The 20,078-nt window shown below is 38.6% G+C and overlaps 1 protein-coding gene across 1 annotated transcript; it reads right to left on the bottom strand.

Moving 5' to 3' along the window:
• Window positions 1-1,641: 1,641 nt before the first annotated feature.
• Window positions 1,642-19,770, bottom strand: LOC142377234 (sodium- and chloride-dependent GABA transporter 2-like). The gene is made up of 14 exons (XM_075461144.1): window positions 19,596-19,770; window positions 10,990-11,124; window positions 10,757-10,897; window positions 10,446-10,542; window positions 7,813-7,945; window positions 6,429-6,563; window positions 6,237-6,340; window positions 5,654-5,778; window positions 5,291-5,403; window positions 5,052-5,189; window positions 4,737-4,839; window positions 2,963-3,063; window positions 2,697-2,867; window positions 1,642-2,590 (listed from the first exon to the last, which is right to left on the bottom strand). The coding sequence occupies exons 1-14, from the start codon at window positions 19,768-19,770 to the stop codon at window positions 2,498-2,500; spliced, it is 1,764 nt and encodes a 587-aa protein (XP_075317259.1). The 3' UTR covers window positions 1,642-2,497.
• Window positions 19,771-20,078: the final 308 nt, after the last annotated feature.

A 20,078-nucleotide genomic window follows, 5' to 3' on the forward strand; every position in this document is an offset into this window, starting at 1 on the left:
CTTTTAAGCTCATTGCCTGTTGTATAAAAGACGAATAAGATAAAAAATACTCTGGATGTGTAAAATATCAGCCATGAAAGGCATTACCTCTCATTAATTTCTCTCAGAGCTATGTGCTGCACATAAAAACGTTTTTTTTTCTTTTTTTTTTAGCTCTATATTGTTCTGTGACAGAACACATTAAAGCTGATCACTGTCGTTTTCACACATGAACACCAGAGAATTTCTGAGGAATATGCAGCCAGCATGGTCTGGACTTTTCTGCAGGTGCTGCTCACACATTTACTTTTCAGTGGAAGACTGTCTGCTGAGGAAGTTAAAAAAATATTCAGAAGTGTACAGTGCACAGAAGACAGGCATGATGCAACAAATAGACAGTGGATATAGACATGTTTGAACCACATGTCAAGAATGCTAGATGAAGCTCCGTGACTGTTTTTGTGTTGATATCAACACCTCATGTATCTAAAAGTAGCCACAATATAACTGAGTGCAAGAAAAGGAACTTAAGGTCAGCTGTATGTAGCAATTCACCATAGCTCAGCAACTTTTATATCAGCTCAGCAAAAATTTTCATGCAAATGAAAAAGCTCTAGAAGATAAACTGCTACTTACACACATTACCTCATGTTTTTCCAGAGATATTAGCAGGAAAATGCAAGAAGAATGTTGCTGACATTTTTTACTTGCAGATGCTGCCCATCAGGAACATCTCTCTAAAATTTTGAGTCTGTAGTTGATTTGTGAGAACTGGTCAAATTGACTTCTCCATCCAACTCTAAATATATATATAAAAAAGCTGACACTGTTTAAGTCAGAGATGGGTGGCCAACTTCCCCTAACCATAACCGTTGAGTGGGAATCTGTGAAGAGCCGGACAAAATTTTAAATGTAGATGAAGCAAGACTCATCTTTATCAGCAGTTTTTGTTAACCATCTGGTTGGCATCAAGTTTAGGCAGAATGATTTACACTTGTACTTTTGACGGACGAGCAGCAGCTTTACACTGTTTCGCCTCTAATTAACCTTAGGTTGCAATTCTGATACAGCCTCTGCTCTCACTTTTGCTTCTTGAGCTACAGCCTCAGGCATGACTGCAGCTAGGGCCAAGGGCTGAAACACTTCAGCACTTCCCTTTTCCATCCTAAAAGAGTGCTCTGAGACAGGTGTATTTGGTTACTGTGGTGATGAGGTTTTTCTCTGCTGCGTTTGACAGCTCCTGCTCTAAGCATCAGTTTTCCTCCCTTACCAGCACCTTACCAGCTACTTTTTTACCTTTAATTTTCCTTTAACTAGACTCTAAAGTAAAATAAAATGTAAAGTAAAATGTTATAATATAGTCAATCAAGTAAGAGTTCATATGCTCAATAGCTACACATATACTTTACTCCATAGAAAGAATTTCAAGATATAGCTGCAGCTATAAAGGCATTGGGCGTGTTGATGAAGAGGTCTGATATGTGTTAAATGCATATGTGTTGTCTTTTTGGCACCATCATAGCTGGGCCTCTGCCATTCACTTGTTGGATTTGAGGCTGAGCGATGAGGCAACATTTTCTAACTTTGGATAGACCCGGGTGTTCTCACCTTCACAGTCAGATAACTGACAACTGGCTACAGCAGCTGTAGATACAGTACAGTAATTACTTTAAAGACGTTATGTTGTTTCCATGCTGGTAGAGAAAACCCCACAAACATTTGTTAACATGTGGCTTTTGAGTGCAGTGGGTACGTGCTTAATTAGCATTCAGGCCCACCTCAAATGGCCGCACGAGTCAAAGATGTCAATTGGTTCCAGCTCCAGTTGTAAAATATCCAGCTGCACATTAAAAAAAAATTTCAGTGGTTGTCGTGTTCTTGGCTAAAAGAGTTTTACGGAATCACATTTACACACTGGGATGCTGTGAAACTTACTGCAACAGCTTGCGAATTGAAATAAACTAGATGGATTGATTTGACCTGTCTGCAAGGTGGCTTACAGTTCACTCCCAGTCCCAATGTGTAGGCTGACTCCCTCGGATTATTCTCATATAAATCTTTGCAAGAAAGCAAGTTAGAATATATCCTAAATAATTCATTTTAAGCTCTTTTCGTTTGCTATTTGTGTCAAACAAATTCAATTGGTGTTACCGGATTACAGACTACCGGAACTAATAGACTACACATCTGAAACTGACATGCACATACACTGTGAATAGTGGCCACCTGCCATCTTAAACTACAGCACTCCAAACGTGCTCTCTGTTGCAAAAAAAAGTATTTGTACATTCAGTGTCTGTAATCTTTTCAAAACATAATCTCATGATTAAAGAGCTTTTACTTTAGAAATGTGTTAACATATTCAGTTAGGTCACCTCACCTGGAAAAAAAAATATTGGTAAATGAACTCATGCACATATACTGCCAGTATATGCGCACAAATTAGCATGTCTTTTAAATGAAAACCCAAAACTATTTCTAAACAAAAACATTTGATTGAATGTAACAGTTTCCCTTCTTATGGACTTGCTGTGATTGAAGTACGGATGCGTCCCATTTCCTTTGCCATGACTGGGAGATCCTCTGCAGACTGGGAGCTTGTTTTGAGACGCTAGGAAAGTTAGAAAATTGCATTAGTGTATTAAACAACAACAACAAAAACAAAGAAAATGCTTCAAATTAAGTTAGCTGTAATATATTCCAAATCAACAACTGACCTGCCAGAGAGTCCCTTTTCCTTTGGCCACTTTGAAGATCATGTTGAGTGGAATCATGGACAACGAAGACATGGCCAGAAACCAGCCAAAACAGTAAGCCCACCATGGATACACGTAAGTGTTGTTGAACTTCATTGGGCTGTATCTCATGAGCAAAAATACAAGGGTCCCCTGTCAAGGCACACACATTATAGATGATAAAGACTGTTAGAGGAAAATGTAAGATTTTTGTTAGATAAATGTAAATGGTTCACCTAGATACTTACAATGCAAATCAGAGGCGTGACATACTGCCAGCAGTACTTGATCGGTGACAGAGGCTTGTAACCAATCATGTCCTCAATGTTGTCACAGAAACGTCCAGCTCCTACGACAAAGACACTTTCTTTTAGTAGAAAGGAGCGGTATTTAATGGTTCTATATACAGTATGATATTTGGAACCGTATAGATGCATATAGAGCAACATTAAACTCTGCTCTTTAAAATGTAGTAGACTGATGTTGTCATGAGCTCTGTGTGCGTTTTAATCAAATTTGTTCAATGTTTTGGTAGCAAGTTTGTCCGTGCACTTGTATTAATGCATAGGAGTCCCTCCCTTTGAAACCCTTGACCCTCCTCTTATTTACAAGGACACGAGAGCTACATTTTGACTTAAGTATCGTGTTCATTTAGTATTGGGGTCTTTTTTCAATTAATTAAAAATGTTTCTTCAAAGCAGAGCTGCCTGCTTCTTCACTGGGGTCTAAAGCTCTGCAAATACTTTGGAAAATATTTGGCAGAAAGGTCAATAAAAGTCACCTATATCTGCAGGTCTGTCAGAGGAGCAGTGCCAAGTCACAGGAGACAGAATGAGTAGTGAAGAAAGTGCAAAGATGAGGAAGAATGCTTCGGCGGCATTCTATTGTCTGAATATAAAAAATGGACCTCAATTTTGAAGCAACGGAGGAAGTGTGTAACAATCCAATGCCACTGGCATTTTTCTTGAGGTGGTTCAAAAACATCTACTGCTTTGATAACCATTCAAAACATGTTTACTTCAGTTCTAACTTAAATTACGGAATTGTTTCATATCACTGTGTTGGCTGTAACTTTAACTGAACTAAAGGGTTTGTTCCAGGCATACGCATCAGTATTAAAGCTCAAGGTCATAAGAAGAGAATGAGAGGTCACTTTTGCCCCAACTGCCAAAAACTGGCCTATTTTGGAGGCCTCATTACTCAGTCATACAGCATCACATAGACATAATTCAAAGTTTATATGTGACAGGAAACACTGAACTTTAACTGAACTACAGCCTCTGTCTGTCTGGGCGGGCAGTAGCTTGGCACCCATAAAAATTTCTTCAGAAATTTTCTAGTTCTACCCTATTGTCCAAATGTGGTCACTTCTGGCTCCAAAAAGTTCAAGATGGGGACAGCCCAATGCTGTCCAAAGGCTTCAAAACCACAATTGTCAAACCAGTGGTTGGTTGAGTTGATTGAGTTGCTTAACTACAATGCCCAGAGTTCTGTATGGAAGAGTTAAGGTCCCACATTCAGCCTCAAGTAAACCATTCCTGCTCTTAAGCATGGTGATGGTAGCATCATGCTCTAGACTATTTTGCTGAGAGTGCAATGGGTAGGTTGCAAAAGTAGATGGATAAATGAAGAAGGACTGCCTCAGAATTGTTTAGCGTATCCAAAAGCCACCATCCAGATAGTTGAAACATGGCCATCACTGTGTGTTCCAACTTGACAGTGACTTAAAAAAACATGCCAAAGTTAGTTGTAAAATGGAAAAGGTATGCTAAAAGTAAGCATTTCAAATGCTGTACTGCCTTCAAAATTTGGGTTTGTGCCAAAGACAAACAGATCCAACTAAAATTTGCCAATCTAATTTTTTTATTTTATTTTTTAAGACATATTGTATGTTATACAATCATGAAAGAAATCATTTCAAGCTGAATTTGATCATGACATTAATACAGTGTGTTAGCTTTTTGCAGTGTGACGTCAATGTATGATATTTAAACATTCATACCAACAATAACTATGTCTTACCATAAATCCAACCAATAATCACTGACTGTAGGATTGCCATCAGAAGAAGAGCAGGACCACTGCATACATAGTGATCAAAGATCTGGAGAATATATATGCCAGCCTAAAATGAAAACAGTCAGTCATTACCTTTTTCTTCACAATGTTCACCTTTTATTTTCTGCTCTCAAAGTGACGCCAGCCCAACAAAAGAAACCAACGATAAAAGTGAGATGTCCCATTTTTTTATCTGTGTACGGCTTATTGCTAAAATCCATATGGAGGCACATGAGCAGATCTCATACGGAAACAGTAAATGCATTTCTTAAAACTCACCTCTGACACTAAAACCAGCCCCAACATAAAGCTACAAGAGCAGATCAGCATCAGACAAAGCTCCCTGCGGTATCCCTTTCGGATCCGGGAGGGGAAGACGTCTGTTAAAGAGGTCATGATGCTTTCGAGCCCCACAAACTGGAGAAAGACACAACGGCATATTAGTGTAAAGATGAGAAAAAACAGTATTCAAATCTGCATCTCGTTTTTAAAGAAACATAACAGATGATTTGGCTGACCTGACCATCGACTCCTAACAGGATGATCATCGTGAAGAAGATCACAGACCAGGCCTGAGGCCAAGGCAGCATGGTCACAGCTTCTGGGTAAATGATGAAGACAAGGCCAGGGCCTGCAGAGTGAAACCAACATGACAATCATTTCCAGCTGCAATAAAACAGCTAGAAATGATTGTTTTTCTGTGACAAAGACAGCAGGGCGGCTACATTATCTAACACAGTGCTTGCTAATCTGACAATTTCAGTTTGAGTGGTGAAAGACAAAACTGAATATCAAACTGTTTTAATGATTATGTACTATAATTTGATGCTGAAAAAGGGTTTGGCAAAGCTACGAGTTATCAGGGAGATGTACAGCCATACCTGACTCAGCAACAACAGAAATATCGACACCCTGTTTTTGTGACATGTAGCCCAGAATTGAGAAGATGGCAAATCCAGACATAAAGCTGGTCCCACTGTTCAGCAAGCAAAGGTAGAAGGAGTCTCTGCAAATTAGAAGAACCGTGTCATTTTATTACTATCTCTATATTGCATATGGATAATGGACTGATCACAACCATGTAGTAATATAAAGTAAGTCTTACACATACATTTTCAGGTAACAACCAAAAAAAACAGCCCATAAAAAACAACAAAAAATAACTTGTAGTATACCTATGCTAAAGATAATAATTGAATTTATTAATATATATGTAGGAGTGGGCAACCCGTAAATCTTATTTTGAGGATGATAATGATTCAGCATAAGATCTCCTCTTCAGGTTAATCGCACACATTGTACTATTAAATTAAAAAGTGCAGTCCAGACTATCCACCACCATATGAACTAATCAAAAGCATATTCAGTTGTAACACAATTAGGAGAACTCTCGTTGGATGTGTTGTGCGTTTTGCCACTGAGATAAAGATCTGACTGTCAGTTATATCCCACTGAGAGTCTCACCTGTAACAGTTGTTGTTGTACTTGTTGTAGCTCCCAAGAGAAGTCAGGAATCCCAAGCATAAAGCATGAGAGTAAAATATCTGAGTACCAGCATCAATCCAGACCTACAAACCAATCAAAAAGTATTTATCCAAAGATACTGCAAGAAAAAAAAGCATTCAGTGAAAAATGAAGATAGAAACTGAATAATACCTGCGGGTCAGCAAGCCGTGTAGGATTGGGGTACAAGTAGTATTTGATACCATGGAAGGCTCCAGGAAGGGTCAGTCCTCTGAAAAGCAGCACTGCCAAACAGACGAAGGGGAATGTGGCTGTGAAGTAGGTAGCCTGCATTTAGAAAAGAAAGAATAGAAAAAAATACTCATTATGAATCAAACACTGTGACAACATAACTTATATTTTCACTGTGCTACAAATTTATATACAGAGACATAAAACAATGCTCAGACGGCATAGAGTAGTGTGGCAATCCATGAAGACAATGCTCAACAACAACAGAAAACAAGTCATTATCCGACAAGTCAACTGTTGAATACTTTCTGGCTTGATTAAACAACCTAACTTTAAACAGCGCAAATCTTTTTCCCAGAATAATAAAACCAGAAGTTACAATAAAGGTGCCAATGATGATTCAACTGTACCTGTAAATACTAGTCTAATTTGAATCACTGAGGACAAATAATGGTGAAAGAATTCAGTCACGCTACAGTTGGTAATTCTGTGGCACAGAAAGTTAGGCACACACCCCTCTCACAGGGCAGTTTGCCAGGCACAATTTCCACTTCACTTTCTCACAATCACAGACCTTACATCAGCTCTGCTCATTCACTGCACTACAGACATCTAAGGGTGATGGCTGGGGGCCATTTTTCACACTCAGCTGAAAAACATTCATTAACTACTCTTATTTGAGCTCTTTTCGTGCATGTGTCTGCAGGTCTGAAGTAACCATTTGACAGCGTTTTTAATAAGATGAGATTTCCACTGTCACAATCAAATCCTCATGCAGCACATTATATAAAGAGATGGCATGATGTAAAAGTCCAACATTACAATTTTACCTGTATTTATGTTTTCATCAACATAATTAACATTTTTAACCATCAAATTAATCAATAATTTATGAGTTAATGTAAAAGAAAACTATTATCTCTGTACAACTTATCGATATTCCATTCCATTTGCAAGCTTGAATTCATAAACCTCATTTTCTTGACATTAGGCTGTTCAGGGTTTTGAGTTGATTTGATGTCCATTTACTGTAAGAAGGCCAATTGTGTGCACACGTGCGAGACAGATATTGCCCTGGCAGTGGCCTGAGGGGGAAATTAAAAAAAAAAAAAAATTTATGCCACACCTGCTCTGCCCACCTTCAGATCAGCTGTAAAATCAATTTAGGTCATTTATTATGCTAATTATTGAAACTCTGTATCAGAATTATAGTATTAAACACTATAGATGACCTGTATATATATAAAAATATGTATACATTCAACAATACATCAGATAAATATATTAAAATAGCTATGGGCATGAAATGTGACTATGTGAAACACATTTGTCATTTCAGTCTTACCTTTCCTGTGGATCTCACTCCCTTCCAGACACAAAAGTAGCAGATGATCCAGGACAGAAGGAGGCACAGAGAAAGATCCCATCGTACGTTTCCCAAATTCTCTATGCCAGTGGATATATTTAACACCCGTCGGCTGTAAAAATCAGTATTGTTAGTGTATATCAAAAATAATTTAAAGCAAAATATGTCTTAAAGGGCACTATGTAATATATTTAGTCATTTATTAGCTCAAATCAACATATTCATTCATAAATTAGTCCTCCTTGGTGTAAAATGATCTCTGTCAAAAATCTCAATTATCCTCCTGAGTGAAGAATAACTTGTCTGTATCTACATAGAGCGGGCAAGCTCTATGGAGGCTGCCATGTCCTTCCGGTCTATGAAAAACGACGAAGTGCCGAGAGGGACATAAAGCACTTCGAATCGCGTTTTCCCCAACGCCAGGCCTGCAAGCGGAAATGACGTCATTTTGACTTCACGTTTAGACGGTGGTAAATGATGGTCTTATGCATGCCATGAAGTAGTAATATAATTTTTTAACCTCTTACTACACCCAGTGGGGTTGGGGGTGTGGGGGAATATATATAATATATATATATATACATATATGTGTCTAACACCGTAAGAATGCTCAGCCTAAACAGCATGGTCTGCTAGGTCGGGTAGCTAAGGAGCTAACTCCTAGCAAAATAATGTGTATACTGTACATCACTTCAACCCGGTCCCGTTAAAGCGATGACCTAGCGTCATTTCCACCATGACATCCAGCCAAATACCCCATCAGAAGCATCTTTAGCAATGGTCAACACTGGTCAAGATAGGGCTATCCACCGAATGGCTTATTACTGGCGCTAATGGTAAATAAATTTTATCTCGTTAATTATCCCACTAATAATGCATTGATTGGTACCAAACTTCTGCCGTAGTACACATAGGCTCTTAACTCACAAAACGAGGCATTAGAAAGTTTGTAAGTTTACCGGGAGTTTATTTAAAAGAACACTTTCCAGACAGCAACAGTGCTGCTAACGCTAACGCTGCGTCGACGTCACTTCCGGTAACTCCCGGAATATGACTAATTGCATTGTTTGCACACCAAAGGCTATGTCAACTTCTGTTATCTGACATGTTATCTGTCATCTGTATTTATAGTGTTGTTGTATGTGTGTTATGTAATCCTTTGTACTGTGTGTCTTGATTTCTTTTTGTTTGTATGGACCTTGAGTCTGAAGCTATAGCTTCTTGAATGTTGACACATGCCGCCTGCCGTAGTTCAAGAAGTTGCAACGCACATTTGAAAACGCGAGGCGCTAGAGAGCAAATTCATTCGACTTTGCAAAATAAAATTGCACCTCTAGATGGGGGAAGAAATTACATACTGTCCCTTTAAGATAATCTGAGATAGGTTTATTGCACTTGTGAGACAACAGCAAGCTTGTCAAAGTGAGTATGCTGTCTGGACTAGATTTACTGCCTTGTGCTTGCATGTCGGGACTCAAATATATGCTGCGGAGACTTTGAAAGAATCCAATAAAAATTATTAGGTTTGTTAATGTGTTGACAACAGAACTGACTCTGGAAAATTTGTAGACATGATGGGATAGTGAGATAGCTTTATATTGAAAGGGACATCTCCCTTTCCACTGTTGCCTGCCACCCTGTGCATGCTCAGGATGGGGGGGCTTAATGAACCTGAAGACTCAATACGATCTAACTTTGAATGAAGTGGCATTTTATTAATACTATCTAGTGAACTGTATTGAATAGGTATTAATTGGATTGCAACCGGATTCAAGTGGACTGTATTCAGTCAGACTTGAATTGAACATTTTTTATCTTTTTGTGTAGTGCTACCAGTTGACTTTTGATGTGAATTCATTATTACTACACTGAAGATTTTTATATAGGCACAGCTGCAATCAATGCTTGCGTAGGTAGATACGAAGCAAAATAATTCAGAGTGTCCAAGGACTTGTGTCATTCAATTTTAAGGAAGTGTTGTGGAGAGAGATGTTAGATACAATGCATTTTCCATAAAAATGAACAATTTACCGTCCATCTCTTCAGATTTTAAGTCGACCTCTCCTCCCAGTGTTTGTATATGCTCAACATAGCTGTAGGTGTTGGCGCATAATGATTAAGCACATCTGCATGTAAGTAGTGTCCGAAATGGCATCTGTCTACTCCTATCCACTGCTGGTGAGTCCTCAACTTAGTGAACAATAGTGGGTGAGTGAGCAAATGAGTGAACAAGTGGACAATGTGAACACAGTCAAAATGTCCTGTTCTAACACTGAAGTCCAACAAACACAAGTGCGGGACAGATGGACGACTCAAAACAGAATTCCTCCAGCCACAGCAGGTTAAACATCTGATCAATGAGTCAAGAAGCGATGCATGCCGATGCTGAAGCTCAGGAGACTATTCAGAATGATATATGCCTGAATCAAAGGGCCTTCACACCTTCAATACGCAGGTGTTTTAAATTATACTGCCTAATTGGATCCCTTCCCAGTGTGAAGTTAGGGCAAGCTATGCTGACAGTTGTGTTGTGAGTAACTTCCCCACCATCATAAAAGCAACAAAAAATTTTATGAAAGTAATAAAGCCATCAAGAGTCTTCGGAAACTTACTGCCAAAACTCTATTACTGATGAGGATGATGAAGACGCATTCACAGTTGAGCTCGTATCAGCAGTGGCATTATGGTAGTTTATCACCACACAATGATCTGAAATATATCAAACATGTTTTTTAAACATACATGCCAATTTAAAACAACATAGGGTTGAGGTCAGTTCTCCCACTCACTCACCATTAAACTAAATTAAACTTTTTGTCTTTTAAACTTTCACAAATTATTTTTTACAAAGGTACAGCGTCGTCTTAAATCTCCTGTAGTTATTGGTGTATGTATGGCATTGAGATGTTATATTTGACTTTACCTGTATTCCATGTGTTATTACAAGTGGTCCAGGGCAACTCTCCAGAGAAGGAAGAGAAGAAGTAGAAGAACGCCCAGGCTAAAACCACAATGTAGCTGACACTAGCATAGAAGACGATCAATTGGCTGGCGTAGCCCATCCCTGGAATTAACATAAACCATTGCCATTGCATTTGCCCAATATTTTCATCATTTTTTACACCCACTGTGCCATGATCGTGAGAGCAAGCTTACCTTCAAACAAGGGGCAGACCTTCCTCCAGCACATGATTCCCCCCTGACTGGTGTACTGGCCCAGCGCTGTTTCCAATACAAACAGGGGAATTCCACAGGTTACGAGGAACAGGATGTAAGGGATGAAGAACGCACCTGAGAGTGACAATAAAGCATCGTAAATGCATAGTCCTGAGTCCGTCTTGGAGAAGCTTGTTGGAATATCTTGATCTACTTTGAGTATTTTTTTTTTCTTTGTGTCATCTTCTTTACCGTCTTCATTGACAATGGGTTTCAAAAGCATTTCTGAGACCGTGCAGTGATTTGGGATCTTGCACAAGTAGTCAAAAGCAGCACAAAAAAGTCCACATCTCAACGCTGTCTTGTGTTTTGTAATTATTTTTGATACAATTCACAACTGTCAGCAGACATGTGCCTGTGATGTTTGGTACAAATTTCATTCTTTTTTTTTCAAAAATACAACTGGGGCCCAAAGACTAAAGGAAAACTCCGGTATTTTCAACATTAAGCCTAATTTTTTTGCTACGACATGTTTGTAGTTCTCTCGCACTGGAAATGCTGCTAGGTGTATTGCATTTCCGGTGCGAGAGAACTACAAACATGTCGTCTATCAGCGAAAATCCAGTCTTCAATACAACTCAAAGGAATTTACAAAATGTCAAATAAAACACGACAGAAGCAACTTTTCGCAACGAAATTTGATATGGATTACCAGTGCACACCAGTAACCACTCCGGTGAGTTGATGATTTTGAAAACGGACGTTTATGGTGCTTTTACGGACCTTTTAGTTTGCCCCATGCTTTCCATTCTGAAGCAGGTTGAGAAGAATCAAAATTAGGCAAATACCGGAGACAGCAGTAAACATCAAAAAAGCGGTAAGGGGGGTTCTAAAACATTGCAGACGACTCAGAAATGAGGCTTAATGTTGAAAATACCGGAGTTTTCCTTAAAGTGTCTTCTTAATAATTTGCTTAGAAACATCATATAGGGCTCGGGCACGTGACGTCACTACGTGATCGGCGGCCATACTGGAGGCTCAGAACTGTTTTGTTTACATTGTTTTCCACTGCGCGCAGACGTACTCCCGCCTGGTCTCGGAACTTTCTTCGTTGGTTTATCTATTTTACTTATTGTCTTTGCCACTATGGTCGCACGTTGCTGTGTCGTGGGGTGCAATAGCGTAAGCCGTGACAGGAATGGGGGGGAAATCGTAAATGGTTTATCTTTTTTCCGGTTTCCTGCTTGGAGGCGCACCCACGGAGACCAAGTGTCCGAGATAACAAAGCGTCGTCGACTAGCATGGATCGCTGCTGTAAGACGACCAAGCATAACTTTCCACTCAATCCCGGTGTCGATGAGAGTGTGTTCTCTGCATTTTCATTCTGGTAAGTTACAGACTTTTGTGTGCTGAGGTAAAGATCCCCGCCTTCACAAGAGGACACTGTCAGTTGGAAGCAAGGGATGTCTCAATGGGTTAAAAGCGGAGGACAAATTTCGTGTGTATGCACGTATACATGACAATAAATCTGATCTTAATCTTAATTTAATGTGGAAAATACAAGGAAAATTGCCCATCTCCAAATTCACATGGAAAGGGCGATTGGAACTGTCAGAAACAATACACCTTTTTGTCAGCAAAAGTATCTATCAACATAGTTTTGCCATGCGAAGGTGAAGACAAAACATTCTTTGACAAGATTGTGTCTGTATGTTGTACTCTGACCACCATGAGCAGGAGTGTTGTGCAAAGTTGAAGTCGTCTGAAATAAATATGCTTTGAGATACAGCCAAGTGTGTGTGTTTCATTATTTATTTACAAGTAGAGTAACATGACAAAAGTGTCATTATAATTGAAACTGTTGCAAAGTATAAGCACTGACACCACATACTATATACGCAATTATGTCCGAAAGGGTGAACTTAGGCAGTAAATCTTCGTCGACAATCCATTCCTTGCTCGGTATTTCATAAGGGTCCAGTCCGTTTATAACGCCAATCTTCTGTATGTACCGATCTCTGGCTTCCTTCTGTAATGTATCCCGGTATATCCCACATCCTTTCTTCGATTTTAACATGCTTTTCTCTCACTTTTCTCTCACTGTTTGTTCCTTGATCTCTGTCTTGCCTCGGTTTGTTTACGATAGATTGTGCCTCCAATATGGCGACCATATCCCAGAATGCAACGCGTGTGCCCGAGCCCTATAGGAAATGGGCTTAATGCAGGGGGGGGGGGAGGGGGAGGGGGGGAGGGGGGGGACTGAGTCATCTCCCTGAAATGAGTTTTTGGAACTTGGGATGTCTGGCTTAATGTTCCTTATATGACTGGCCTTTAGAGTCCTGTTCCTCAGTTGAGGAAGCCAGGCTGTACAGAGACTGCAACAGTCTGAAATAGCACTTTAAGACGTTATAAAACCTGCACAGGTTGTTATCCAGAGAAAAAGAAGTAGTCATACTGTAAGAGAAGACACAGCTTTGGTGAATATACTGGCATCAACTACACTAAAAGATCACAAAGTGGCAAGTGATAGAGGGATGGGTTTGACTTCACGAGTCACGACCAGTATTGACTATTTACTTGATCTGATGTTATTCATCTTGACTCGGAAAAAATCTACAGTGACAATTTGTTTCACTCTCGATGGTCTTTGTGCAAAAGTGCCTTTAGAATTGAATTATAAAACTGCCGGTTTTCAGTTTCAATAAAGTCGAAAGATCAGGATGCATAAATGGGTGATGACAATTCGGTTGACAACTTATTGCTTGAGGTGAAATCTGAAAAACAGGTGTTCCTTTGATCATCTGGGGGTAAATTAAAAACATTTTACTTTTGGTATGCTGAGGTGTGTCTTTTCTGCTCAATTTCAGCTCAAAAATGTATTTGAGTGTTTCTCTGCAATTACACACTCCGCGTAAACCACCATGGTATCAAAATAAAGCTGACGCTCGAGAGACATCAGAGTCGGATCAAACTGGATTTTTAAAAAAAAAAAAAAACACACACACATTAACCGAGCTGTCACAGGGGTCAAAAGTGGACTTGAAATTGAAGAAAAATTTGAAAAGTCACGGCTGTTCAGTTTGATGACTAAAATAAAGAGGTTTACAATAGCAGCAGAGACATTTAAGACCTCATCTATGCCCTGCTTCTTGTCAAGATAAAGTCATGGAGTGCTAGAGGCTGAGAGTCACAAACTCGTGATGATGGGGGCTCAGTGTGCACACAGATTTCCAGCTACACATGTGGCCACTGCTCGGTACAGTTAGATAAGATGCAGAGGAAGGACTCTGACCCAATCTGTTGTTTCATACTGTAGGTTGGGGCCCTCCATGAGCAGCGAGTCCATTTCTTGAGAAGTGGCAAGAGAAGTGACTGCCTGCAGTTATGAGTTGGCTGAAAATGGCTCATGGGCTGCTGAGATTTTTCAATGGATTACAACGCTGACCCTCTTCTCTATGCTATAAAACAGAATGATCTCAGTTTTGTCTTCATTTAATTGTAGAAAATTATCTCTCATCCAAGTGTTTATTTCCTCCAGACACTGACACGGTACGTCTGCTGGGCTGCAGTCGTCCGGTGACAGAGACACATAAAGTTGTGTATCGTCTCCATAACTGTGATAATTTATGTTAAAGTTCTGCAATATCTGACCCAAAGGGAGCATATACAAGTTAAACAGAAGAGGTTTCACTTTCTACTGAGGTAAAAACAGTTTTTAAAAAGTCGGATGGTATTATGTCCAGAGAGCAAGTTGTTGATTTCAGATGGCAAACTGTTTCCTCTAGGATATTTAAATCAACAATATTAAATTGTGACATAACATCAGAGTTATTTCTAGGTTATAAACACAGATCAGTTTTCTTGTTTGTCTGTGTTGCATGAATGTTTTGTCTAATTGTCCTTCAACTGATTATGAACCTATTGTTGGTAAAATAGCTATGGCCTCCCTAAACTGAGCACTTGTTTTCTCATTAATGTACTTCTTCTTAACTGAGAAGCTGGTTGTTTGAACATTCTGAGTTATAAATAAATCAAATAGAATACAAAAATGAGTATTTTAGTCCAAATTTAAGCAAATCTCTGAAATCTGAATGAATCAATGAATGATGACAATGATCGTACAGAATCTGGAACAGAGTCTCCGTTGAAGCCAAAATAAAGTTGAGTAATGCCGCTGCTTGTGTGAGGTATTCAGCGGGTGGCTGAGCAATTGTCGTTTATTTTATTTCATAAAATACCGGCCTGAGATTGCACAAAACGCACGAAGCTAACCAGAAAGACTTATTTTTAAAACTACAACTCCCGGTTTAATAAAACGCCTTCCTGTTTCACTGAAATATGCCTTCCGTTTCAACTGAAATCCACAAATATTTGACCAGTGTATATGAGAGGTTTGACTAGTGTGTATGAGAGTTTTTTACTAGTATATATGAAAGGTAAAGCTTTTCACTAGTATATAGTAAAGCTTTTCAGTAGTGTGTATGAGAGCTTTTGAGTAGGTTATATAAGAGGTAAATGTTTTCACTAGTTTATGTGAGAGCTTTTCACTAGTGTTTGTGCAAGGTTTTGAGTATAGTATGTGGAAGAGTTTAATTTCACATGTGTATATGGACGTTAATTCTGATTTATGTCCCTGGTGGCACCTCATAACAGACCGCCATCCTAATATCTCAAATCTTTATAGAACCTTCCCAGGCTCCAACAGAAAGAGAGACAGATGATTTCAATTTTTCAACCCTTTGAACATCACAACCGTTCTCATTTTATTTCTTCTTTTTCTCTTGAATAAGTTATTTTAACACAATAAAACAATGTCTACATTTTGATTTTTGTTTTTGACATTGTTGCCGGTATCTTACACTATTTTTCTCCATTCTGCTGTCCGCTCAAGGTTTGCTTTCAACACCAAACGTAACTGTCGATTATATTGGTCACTGCTTTCGCTCGCTGAGCCTCCTTCCTCGCTTTGTCCAGGAGCACAGCACAAAAAGGATGGACTTCATTGGGCTAACAGTTCTCAGACTGCCCCTGCACACTGATGGCTTTATCCTCCTGGCACCGAATCAGCAAGTGGAAGTTGTAAGTAATTGAACTAGATCTGAAAAGAAAGCTTTCTTTCACCCATTATTCAAACGGTTTCGGTGGCACTGCGATGCATTTGTTTGAGCGCTGATGTTGTCTTTAATCACCGTTGACGTGCAGCAGCGGCTGCTACTATCTGGTAAAGTCGGATGGTGTGTTGAAATGTGGAAATGTAGTTTGGCCGCTATAAAGCTCATGTAACTTAGGTTTTGCATTAAGCCATGATTTTGTAGACATGTAAAAAATAAAATAAAATAAATAAAAAATCTGCTTACCCTTTTCAGATATGACCTTTTTACTATTTTTGTCGACCGTTTGTACCCGTTATTCGGCCATATGGGACCGTGGCGTTTAGGATGGCCGCTATGCCTCCATATTTGGAGAGGTGGAACATTTTTCTACAAATGTGAAACAATAATCTGCAGATTCTCAAGTTAACGGCCAGGTGTAAACTAATGCACGAACCTCGGCAGTCTCTGTGGATGTGGCACACGGCCGCCCCCCCACTCAACCGCCTGTCTGTAATGATAAAACCTTTGACCTGTGTTGGTGGAGAGGTTTAGCAAAAAGTCTTCAGGGTAAAGTGCATCAAAAAAAAAAAAAAGAACGCCTCAATAGTTTTTTTTTTTTTTTTTTGATGAGAGATCAGCTGTGAAGTATGGCCGGATGCTTTGAACTATTTCATGTATGCTGTCGCAGTGGACTAAAATCAGTGTATTTTGGCAACAGCTGGCCCAAAAATAAAAAATAAAAATCTTGTAGTCCTCCATAAGAATTATACGTGTATGAAAAATATTCTCTGATTACCTATTGTGTCCAAATACTTTTTAATCTAAATAGTTTCTTTATTTGTGAAATTACAATGAATCATTTGTGATATAATTTTTTTGTTTTATTATTATTGATTTACAATTCTATATTTTATGGACACATGTTTGAATTTGCTGATGATTCAGTTATTGTTCTCTGTACTTGACAAAAACTCAGTGGCCCTTGGCCCAATTGTGCAGGACTTTGCAGAATGGTGCATGCAATCCCACCTCAGCATAACTGTCTCTAAGACAAAAGAGATGACAAATGACTTTTTGCAGGAAACCCTTACCTGCTCCTTCCACCTGCATCCAGGGCCAGGCTGGTCAGGTACAAGTAATGCAGAGAAAACCTGCTTCGACAGCGATGTTTGTATTTTTATGTCAGCTGTTCTTTTATGCAAATGTTTAATTCTTGTTTTATTCCATCACTGGTTTGAGTTCATCGTTAAACTGCCCTGCAAGATTGCTGGAATGACTTTTAACGACCTTACCAGTCTACACAAGACCAGGGCTTTAGCTAAGGCTAACTCTATTTTGGCTGTTCGCACCCTCCCACTTGTTAAAGAGTGCAAGCTGTTGTCCTCTGGCAAAGGTTATGCTCTGCCAATTCAGGACAAATAGATTAAAAAACTAATATGTTCTCGCCACCATTGCCTTCCTACATAGCAGTGACAATTAACACCCCCTGTGCATTGTGTGTTGTATGTGTATGTATGTGTTTTTGTATGCTGTTGTTCTTTTGTCTTTGCTGTTAGCTGCAAAACAAATTTCCCCAAGGGCACCTTGAACCTTCTCTTTTAACATACAAAAAAATGTATCTACTGACTTTGATTTTGGAGTGTGTGTGTGTGGGTGTCCTCATTTCAGTACATATTGCATATTGATGTTAGCTGTGGAAGATTTCAGTAAGATTTCAGAGTAACAGATTCTACCAATAAAACAGTGTTTTCAGGCTGCTCGGTGGTGTGGTGTAGTCTGCCCTCCGCGACTGAGTTGGACAAACAGGGTATTGAAAATGGATGGATGGAAATGATTGTGCAGTGTTTTTCAAGAAAAAAATCTTGCAAGTGAAAAAAATGGAGCTGTTATCTTAAAACAGAGCTCCTAAAAATTTTTTAATGTACATATTGAATGTAAATGCACAAATAAATCTCAAGAAATAGTCATCAAGTCAATACTTCTATCCAAAGTTACTTAACTTACAAGTGAGGAAATGTTTTCAAGTTTCAGGATGAAATCTTGACGTATTGACAAAATGAAAACAAAAGTTAGGGCCTGATTTGTCCACTCGTAAGATTTCTATTGTGGAAATGAGCTAAAGTTAATTTAAACAATACTTATTTTCATTTGTTTTTAGCTAAAGATATGATGTTAATATGGTCAGCTCGTGAAGTTTCTTTCTTTGTCATACCAACTGATTTAAAAACTTTACCCTTCTTCTTGTGTAGGATGAACTGCAATGCCTTACAAGGCTTCTTTCACATTTGATGTTCCCATAACGTTGTATAGTTGTGTGTCCTGCTCAAAACAGTACAGCTGGATCTGTTTGTCCTGCTTAAGAGAACTAGAAATCTTTTTATGGATGAAATGAAATGTTTAAGCTTTCAATGTCTCTCGATAAAAGTATTTTATCAAAGGGGAAAATACAGAATTTAGATATTATCTATAACAATATATTTCAAGGAATGCTGGTCATCAGAATAACTTCTGTTTGCTTAGGTGCTAAAATATTACTCCTTCGTTTCGAAAATGAATCTCTGAAATAGACATTTAATCTACCTTTTGATAATCACATATGGGCTGTACAAAACCCAACAGGGAAAAATAAATTCAACATGTTTCCAGGCTGTCCAGTAAATCTTTGAAACGGTTGCTTTTTTGACACACAATCTAGAAAGGCTTTCAGTACAAAATAATGTAAAATAAACATTATTCAAAAACCGCTTGAAAATCAATTAACATTTAAGAAACTGAGAACACAGTAGATTTTCTTTTACTTTTTTTTTTTGTTTGTGCAGTTTTCATTTTTGAATTGATTCAAACATTGTTGTTGATTGTTTTTTGTCGACAGAGTAATGTTTTCACTGACTGATTAATCTCTAATGTAGTTAATCAATAAGATATTTCAGGTTAGATAAGATAGGAATTAATTTTATGACCACAAGTAACATTGATGTACAACTTTTAGCTGATATTCTTTCGCTTGAGCCAAAATAGTCATGGTAATAATAATGATTATTGATAAGAATACATTTTCTTCTAAAGATGGTCCCTCATATCAATTTTTCAGAAGTTAGATAACTTATTATCAACTACTTTAAGGGGACATCTGGTACCTCGAACTGGCCGATGTCACAGAGTGAGAGTGTTGAGTGAATCATCTTACTTCTCTTCTGTAAGACCAGAATCGTAGTCAAAACTGAATAAAATATCGTTAACTTACTGTATGTAAATGTCAGGTGAAGTGTAACCAGTAACACCATGTTACACTGTTTATGAATGAGATTTAGACACTTTGTAACCTGCTTGTAGAGCTCCTTGATCATTTGATACCTCTATTTATCCTTTTTTTAATCAGGCACAGGACTAAGATGTTACATAAAAGCAAATCATTTTATTCTGCTTTGTGCATCGACAAGACATTTCAAGTATTTTCATACCATTTTATAACCTGTAAAATCCCTAATGTGAAGAATAAATAGAAATGCTTACCCCCACCATTCTTGTAGCAAAGATATGGAAATCTCCACACATTGCCTAGTCCAATAATAGCACCGGCTACTGAAAGGATGAACTCCTTTTTGCTACTCCACTTGCCACGCTCCTCAACAGTTTGTGCAGTAGACTTTGTCGGGAGATGGCACAGCTTACACAGAGAGTCTGCCATGCTGCTGTGTGCAAATTACTCTAATGACAGGACGAGTATAGACCTTGAAGTTTCAAAATTGTTTGGCTGAGAATTGATGCAGATTTAGTGGTGACCTAATGGTTACCTAATTGACAGATTGCGTGGTATTATAGCCACAAGGGGGACCTCTAGCTGTTTCACAAAAACTACATTAGAATATATAAGACATAAAGGTGAGTGAAACTCTCAATGTGAGTCATTTTCTTTGATTGGACATAGCATCGACAGCTTTGACTTAAGGGCCTTCTGTCTCACACAGTGTATGAATGAATAAATAAATAAAGTAT

Source organism: Odontesthes bonariensis, chromosome 3, assembly GCF_027942865.1.
Source record: "Odontesthes bonariensis isolate fOdoBon6 chromosome 3, fOdoBon6.hap1, whole genome shotgun sequence".
Taxonomy (NCBI): domain Eukaryota; kingdom Metazoa; phylum Chordata; class Actinopteri; order Atheriniformes; family Atherinopsidae; genus Odontesthes; species Odontesthes bonariensis.

What these genes read in the sequence shown, in the direction of transcription:
- LOC142377234 (XM_075461144.1), bottom strand. Translation starts at nt 19,770, where the DNA reads ATGGCAGACTCTCTGTGTAAGCTGTGCCATCTCCCGACAAAGTCTACT. An exon ending in TCAGTAATAGAGTTTTGGCA is followed by an intron (nt 7,946 to 10,445) that starts GTAAGTTTCCGA and finishes TGATTTTTACAG; the next exon opens with CCGACGGGTGTTAAATATAT. An exon ending in GAGTGAGATCCACAGGAAAG is followed by an intron (nt 6,564 to 7,812) that starts GTAAGACTGAAA and finishes TTCTAAATGCAG; the next exon opens with GCTACCTACTTCACAGCCAC.